This window comes from Epinephelus moara, chromosome 23 (genome assembly GCF_006386435.1).
Source record: "Epinephelus moara isolate mb chromosome 23, YSFRI_EMoa_1.0, whole genome shotgun sequence".
NCBI lineage: Eukaryota > Metazoa > Chordata > Actinopteri > Perciformes > Serranidae > Epinephelus > Epinephelus moara.
The window spans coordinates 33,988,277-33,996,101 of NC_065528.1; the positions used below are offsets into that span (position 1 = coordinate 33,988,277).

A 7,825-nucleotide genomic window follows, 5' to 3' on the forward strand; every position below is an offset into this window, starting at 1 on the left:
ACCGACGTATTGCCATCAAGCGCAGAATACGTCTCCGTCTTAATGACATGAGTCTCCGTATATTTTGTGTGATTTGGAATAGGCAGTGTAGCGCTACTCCAACAACATGTGGTTGATCCATGATTGTCTGGCCTGTGAGTGAACGAGGGCAAGTGTGTTCCATTTACCTCTTTCACTCCCCCTCCGCCCACTTTCCCTCCGCCCTCCAAGTGGCCTCCGTGTGACGTCATAGCAAGGGCTGAGGGCAAGTGAGCGAGGGCGACTCAAACTGTTTTTGGAACGCAGCCCGGGCTCAATCTGCCGGTGGAGTCCGCTCAGAGAGCATCATGTCCAGGTACAGCCGGGAGGTGCAGTTCGCCACCAGCTTGCTGTGCAGCAGCTCCGGGTCCATGGAGCTGCTGCAGCTGCACCGGAAGCTGCTGCAGCGCGTCGACATCACCGAGCAGGAGTTCTGCTTCATCGTCCAGAAGTGTCCCCGCTTCCTGCTGGTCGGCGGCCCCGCGGGGGGCCTCACCGTGGTGGCCCAGACGTCCCTGCGGCTGTGCGGTCGATACGGTCGGGAGGAGAGCAGAGGCTGCAGCCAGGAGGACTGTCCACACCTCCACCTGTGCAAGTTCTTCATCTACGGAAACTGCAGGTTCGGCAAGGGCAGGTGAGAGCAGCGCGCACGCGCACAGGGTGTCACAGTAACATGTACAATCAGTTTGTTCTGATGAAGTTATTAACCGCCTCCAGGCTTCCGTAGATCTAAAACAACACGCAGAGACTGAACTCATCACCGGCATTAATTTAACTGTCTGTTTCTTCCGCCGCGGAGGGATACACTCCTCCTGCAGCTGTGAACAGGCCAAACGAAACTTAAGGAAACAGAAACCTGCTGCAGCTGCGCATTAAAGGAGCATTACACCACAAAACCATCATCATCATCATCATCATCAGGACTCTGTGTGTCCGTGTGTCGGTCCGTGTGTCGGACGATTAGTCTCATTAAAGTGTGTCATCATAACGTTGTACCTTGGACAGTTTGTCAGCTGACAGGAAGTAAAGAGGGACCAAAGCTGTTACCATAGCAACACCATAGCCATGAGAAGGTGTCATGTTACAGTGAGGTCATAGAACAGCTGACTGATTCCAGGGAAATGAAACTGATGGTGATGATGATGGCGTGTGCTCACCTGTCTGAGTGTTTCTGATCATGTGTTCATATCTCAGGTAGAATCTGCTCCTCGTCCTCATTTGCATGTGGACAGGTGTCCTTTATTAACCTGTAGTGAAGCTTCATCAGTCTGTCCTCGTCTCTGCTGCAGTTTGTTCCTCAGCCTGAATTTATTTATCTCACAGCAGCTGTTTGAAACGTGTCATGCATGTTGACATGTTTTCACGTTTGTTTGTTTCAGCAGCTGCTGGAATTTGAATAAATAGTTTTTCCCCTCATTAACTAACTAGTGTTTACCTGTTTGTCACTGAGGATCTAAATATTGTGTCGTCAGGTGTTTGAGCTGCACCACACACACCTGTAACTGTTCACACCTGACCACTGAGCGAAACCTGAAGAATTTAATGTTATGATTTATGAATCCTTTTTATTCAGCTGAATCCAGAGTCAGCAGGTATGTTCTGTTCAACTCATTCTGCAGCAGGTTGTCATAAAGCCAGGATGCAGCAGACTGGTGATAAATATTAAATATTGATTATTGATCACTGATGATATGAAGATGTGTGATGTCATCGTCTGTCGCAGGAAGCCGTGTAAATTCTCCCACGACATTCGTTCGGGTCGCAACTTTGACTTACTGAGAGAGTGCACGCTGCACGACCTCGACGAGGAGCAGCTTTTCCTGCTACTGCTGCAGAACGACCCTGCCCTGCTGCCAGAGGTAACACACCTGAGACACACCTGAGACACACCTGTAACACACCTGAGATACACCTGAGCCACACCTGAGATACACCTGTAACACACCTGAGATACACCTGAGACACACCTGTAACACACCTGAGATACACCTGAGCCACACCTGAGCCACACCTGAGATACACCTGTAACACACCTAAGATACACCTGAGCCACACCTGAGCCACACCTGAGATACACCTGAGATACACCTGAGATACACCTGAGACACACCTGAGACACACCTGTAACACACCTAAGATACACCTGAAACACACCTGAGCCACACCTGAGATACACCTGTAACACACCTAAGATATACCTGAGACACACCTGAGCCACACCTGAGATACACCTGGGATACACCTGAGACACACCTGAGACACACCTGTAACACACCTAAGATACACCTGAGACACATCTGAGCCACACCTGAGATACACCTGAGATACACCTGAGACACGCCTGAGACACACCTGTAACACACCTGTAACACACCTGAGATACACCTGAGATACACCTGAGATACACCTGAGACACACCTGAGACACACCTGTAACACATCTGAGACACACCTGAGACACACCTGTAACACACCTGTAACACACCTGAGATACACCTGAGACATGCCTGTAACACACCTGAGACACACCTGTAACACATCTGAGACACACCTGAGATACACCTGAGACATGCCTGTAACACATCTGAGACACACCTGAGATACACCTGAGACATGCCTGTAACACATCTGAGACACACCTGTAACACACCTGTAACACACCTGAGACACACCTGTAACACACCTGAGATACACCTGAGACATGCCTGTAACACACCTGAGACACACCTGTAACACATCTGAGACACACCTGAGATACACCTGAGACATGCCTGTAACACACCTGAGATACACCTGAGACACACCTGATATACCTGTGATGTACCTGAGTGTTCTCTGCTGTTAAAATAAACATCTTTGGGTTTTGGACAGTTGAAGACGTCAACAAACAAAACAAAGAACAAAAAAGGAAAAAAACAAAACAAAGGGAAAAGAACAAAAAAAAAGAAGAAGAAAAAAGAACAAAAATTTAAAAAAAAGAAAAAACAATAAAGGTGTGGAGGTGAGTGAGTGAGTGAGTGAGTGAGTGAGTTTTCCTCAGAGGTAAAGTAAAAGCATTTTGTTTCTGTCAGGTTTTATTCATCATGACTAAACATCTCATGCTCACAACCACATCATTTATTAATACAACATCCTTTCATTTGTTCATCCATTCATCAAAATCCTACAGTTGAAATTTCATATTAATAGAAAAAAGTCATATTAATAGAACATCACATTAATCACACTTTATTGAGAAGAGAGTCTTCTCAAATTATATTCAATATTATTAAGTTTCATGTGATAGATTCTCTCTGTCTCTTTATTCTGTATATCTAAACTTTAACTCTATATATTCCCACTGTCACTCCTAATGTCCAAACTTTAATTCCATATATTTAAATTTAATTCCATATATTCCCACTGTTATTCCATACACTCAAACTTTGATCCTATGTATTCCCACTTGTATTCAATATGTTCAAGTTTCATTCCATACATTTTAATTTTGTTCTGTATATTCTGACTTTTAATCCATATAATCAAACTTTGATTTCGTTATATTCCAATGTTCATTCTATAAACTATAAACTTTAATTCTATATATGCCGACTGTCACGGAACTTTAATTCCGTATATTTAGACTGTCACTGCATATACTCAAAGTTTCATTTTAGATTTTGTTCTTTGTGTATATTCTGACTTTCGTTCTATAAACATCACATATATATATTTTACATATAATCCATAAACACAAACTCTTTTTGTTGTAATTCTGACAACACATATTTACAACAAACGTCCACCTGTAATCGTTTATTAAAAGATGATTTATTATGGGATGTTTAGTCTTGATTAAAAACAAACATTAGATTTCTTCAGTGTAATGTGTTTCTCAGGTGTTTCACCGCTGGCTGTGTCACTTCCTGTTTGACTTCCTGTCTCAGGTGTGTCTGCACTACAACAAAGGCTGCGGTCCTCACGGCAACTGCACCTTCAGGGAGAGCTGCACCAAGGTGCACCTGTGTCAGCACTTCGTCCAGGGCGACTGCATGTTCGGAAGCAAGTGTAAACGCCAGCACGCCATCGACCAGGAAGGCCGCCGCATGCTGGAGGAGAGGGGACTGAGCGCTGATGTCATCCACGAGCTGCCTGTCATCTACAGGAACATCCACCACCTCACCACCGCCGCTGCCACAGGTAACAATGACACACCTGTTTACACCCGCTCAGTATTAGCAGTGTATCAGACAGCGTGCAGGATGACTCTCGATGTGTCCGTGTGTCTGTCAGAGACGTCTCCTGATTCGTCGTATCACGCTGTGGATCAGACGGATGAGCGGACAGAGATCTGTCTGCACTTCACCAGAAACAGCTGCAGGTTTCAGAGTGAGTTCACATTCATTACTTCATCGTAACCTCACCGTCACCCTGTCATCACACATCACCTGGTTATTTAAACTCCACCAGATGGCAGCAGAGTTTAAATACTTAAGGTTAGCTGAAAACTAGGTGTTAGGTGTAACCAGACCAGGCCTCTAATGGAGACAGGCCTGTCTTTGTCTAAACGTGCAGCCGCACTGGGCCGGTTAAAGAGACTCTGGTCCATGCAGGAGGATACTCTTTTATTTGTGTTGTTATTTTTTATGAACCTTAAAGAGATTATTAAATGGTGTGTGATGTCATCAGGTTAATCATTTCTCTAACGTCACCACAGGAGCAGATTTCTTTAAATGAAACCACAGCCTCTCTCCGCTGCAGTCTCACATCGTTCTGTTGTTTCTGACCAGACGAGTGTCGCCGTGTTCACTTCCACCTGCCCTACAAGTGGGAGGTGTTTGATGGCTTCACCTGGATGGACCTGCCGCACATGGAGGACATTGAGCAGGACTTCTGTGACCCGTCTAAGATGCACAGGTCGGAGGTCACATCTCACCTTCGTCCAGGTGTGAAGATGATAGTGGATGAGGTGTTGACTCAGACTCTTCTCTGTTTTCAGCTGTGGCGTCGACTTCGTGACGATGACTCAGGAGTCGCAGCCCATTCGCCGCCTCTCCACAGTTTCCTCGGTAACAAAGCCGCCTCACTATGTCCTGACAACCGAGTGGCTGTGGTACTACAAGGGAGACCACGGGGACTGGGTGGAGTACGGACAGCCGGTGAGTCAGACCGCTGGAGGAAGGTCAACCATAAAGGTTAGGAGGGTCTGAAGGGTCAGGAGGTCAGGGGGTCAGGAGGGTCTGAAGGGTCAGGAGGTCAGGGGGTCAGGAGGGTCTGAAGGGTCAGGGGGTCAGGAGGGTCTGAAGGGTCAGGAGGGTCTGAAGGGTCAGGAGGTCAGGGGGTCAGGAGGGTCTGAAGGGTCAGGAGGACGTTTATCTGTTCACTTTTACGAGTAGGCTACTGACCCCCTATAGACCTGAATTGTATTCGCTAAGCTAAGCTGCAATGCTAACCACTGAGACCCAGCCACTGGACGTACAGACACAAAAAAGAGATCGATCATGTTGTCTCAATATGAAAATGATAGAGAAAGGGCATAACTCCCAAATCGTTGGAGTATTCCTTTAAAGGAAAACCTTTTGGTGTTTGCCCTTAATGACTGAAGTTTGCTCTCATGTGTTGGCAGAAGGTTTTCAGGAACCTTCAGAACATTTGAAGGAACCAACCAGAGTCTGTCTAAAGGTTAATAATCAGTGGAACATGAGACTGTGGTTCAGTTTATGTCGATTGAAGAGGAGGAAGAGATGCAAGACACATTATTCAGCTCAGGTAAAACCAGGTAAACATGTTGATGCTGTGAGTGACGAGTTCACACCGTCAGTCTGCCCTCAGAGTCTGCTGATGTGTGGGTGGAGCTCCTCCTCCTCCTCCTGTTAGCATTAGCACAGTTAGCATCTCTGGAGCTAGCCGAGGGAATGGAGACAACCTGAGAGTTGCTCCTAAAGGAACCCCTTAACTTAACTTAACTTAACTTAACTTAACTTAACTTAACTTAACTTAACTTAAGGGAGTATTCTTCCTAAGGGACAGGGTTGAGTTTGAACCTTTGGACTCGGAGACCAGCTCCTGAGGTGAGTCTGATGGCTGAAAGTCTTTGAACCTGTAACTGATCAGATCAATACAAACCTGGACCATCTGCCCCCCTCAGGACGAGAAGCAGCGCACCACGTCAGTGACATCACGGACTCTGGAGGAGGCGTTCCTGTGTGACAGAACCGCCGAGGTCAAAGTGGTGAAGGGCCGCAGAGAGTACGTCGTCAGCTTCACAGGTACTACTTCCTGTCACTTCCTGTTTAACCACAGAGTCTGATGTCTGCTGAGCGAACTGAAGACAAACTCTTGTTGTGCTTTTGATGGTTGCAGACATGTACCAGAGGAACCACAAGCACAACACCAAGAGGAGGGTCTGCCGGCGGCCTCGCTTCGTCTCAGTGGCCCAGGTCCAGAACCAGAAGACAACCCTAAACCTGATGTAGGTCTGTCTGGTCAGACTGGACCTGGTAGACCTGACGGACCTGATGCAGTGCCTTATCTCAGCTGAACACACCTGGACTCAGACTGTCTCTGACGTCACCTCTTTACTGGAAATATCTTCCTGACTTGACCTGACGGACCTGATGGACCTGATGGACCTGATGGACCTGACAGACCTGACGGACCTGACGGACCTGACGGACCTGATGGACCTGATGGACCTGATGGACCTGACGGACCTGATGGACCTGATGGACCTGACAGACCTGATGGACCTGATGGACCTGACAGACGTGACAGATCCAAACTCAGTGATTCAAACTGCTACTCTGTTACTAAATACTTTTGTTACATAATACTCTGTTACAGAGTATTCTGTTACATAATACTATGTTACATAATACTCTGTTACAGAGTATTCTGTTACATAATACTATGTTACAGAATACTCTGTTACAGAATACTCTGTTACAGAGTATTCTGTTACAGGTCAGAGTCTGAACTGAAAATGTTGCTGCAGTAAATATGAGTCAATAAAATCAGGAAATTGTAACTCAAGTATTAAAAGTACTTTAAAGTAACTGACCTAAAATCTAACAGCAAAATGTTTGTCAGAAACAGTTTCCAGTTAATTTCCTGTCAATCAGCTGATTGATTAATTTTTTCAGCTCCACTGTTGTTTAGTTTAATTTATAATCATCACCATATTTTATAAACTCAGCATCAGATTTATGACGTGAAGGAAACGGTCCAGTGTTTCCCTCTGAGGTAAAAAGAACAGACTCAGTAATAGTTCCTTAAATTTGTACTTAAGTTACGTGATTCAGTAAATGTACTTAGTTACAGCACTGGAGGGAGCTCACAGGGCTGACGTCACAGCAGAGAGAAGGATGGAGTGATGAGTGAAGGAGTGAAGGATGTAGGGATGTCCCGATCCAGCTTTTTCACTTCCGATCCGCTATTACAGCCTTGAGTTTTGGCTGATACCGATACCAATCCGATCCAAGCACGTATTATACATATTCACTCATTTTGTTGTCAGTCATGTTAGAAAAGGTTTGATCAAGCGATATTACTCTAACAAGAACAGCTACTTAATCAGGTTAGTTAGAATGATCCACAACAGTTGGTATGAGAAACTGACCTGTTTATTGTTAACAGGGTTAAATAAACAAACTTTAAACTTGAACATTAACATTAAATAAAAAATATAGCTGGTTTGCTTTGGCCCCTTAATAAATAAAAAATAAATCAACACAAGAAATCTTTAAAATGTCTAATATTGAAATTAAAATAGCAGCAAGACTCCACACACTTGTGCTTTGGCCCCCTAATAAATAAAAAACAGATTAACA

The 7,825-nt window shown here is 45.2% G+C and overlaps 1 protein-coding gene across 1 annotated transcript; it reads left to right on the plus strand.

Moving 5' to 3' along the window:
* The first annotated feature begins 6 nt into the window (after nt 1-6).
* parp12b (poly (ADP-ribose) polymerase family, member 12b) lies at nt 7-6,707 on the plus strand. The gene is made up of 8 exons (XM_050036179.1): nt 7-652; nt 1,742-1,877; nt 3,944-4,196; nt 4,290-4,385; nt 4,787-4,913; nt 4,996-5,155; nt 6,145-6,265; nt 6,360-6,707. The coding sequence occupies exons 1-8, from the start codon at nt 327-329 to the stop codon at nt 6,470-6,472; spliced, it is 1,332 nt and encodes a 443-aa protein (XP_049892136.1). The 5' UTR covers nt 7-326; the 3' UTR covers nt 6,473-6,707.
* The last annotated feature ends 1,118 nt before the right edge of the window (nt 6,708-7,825 follow it).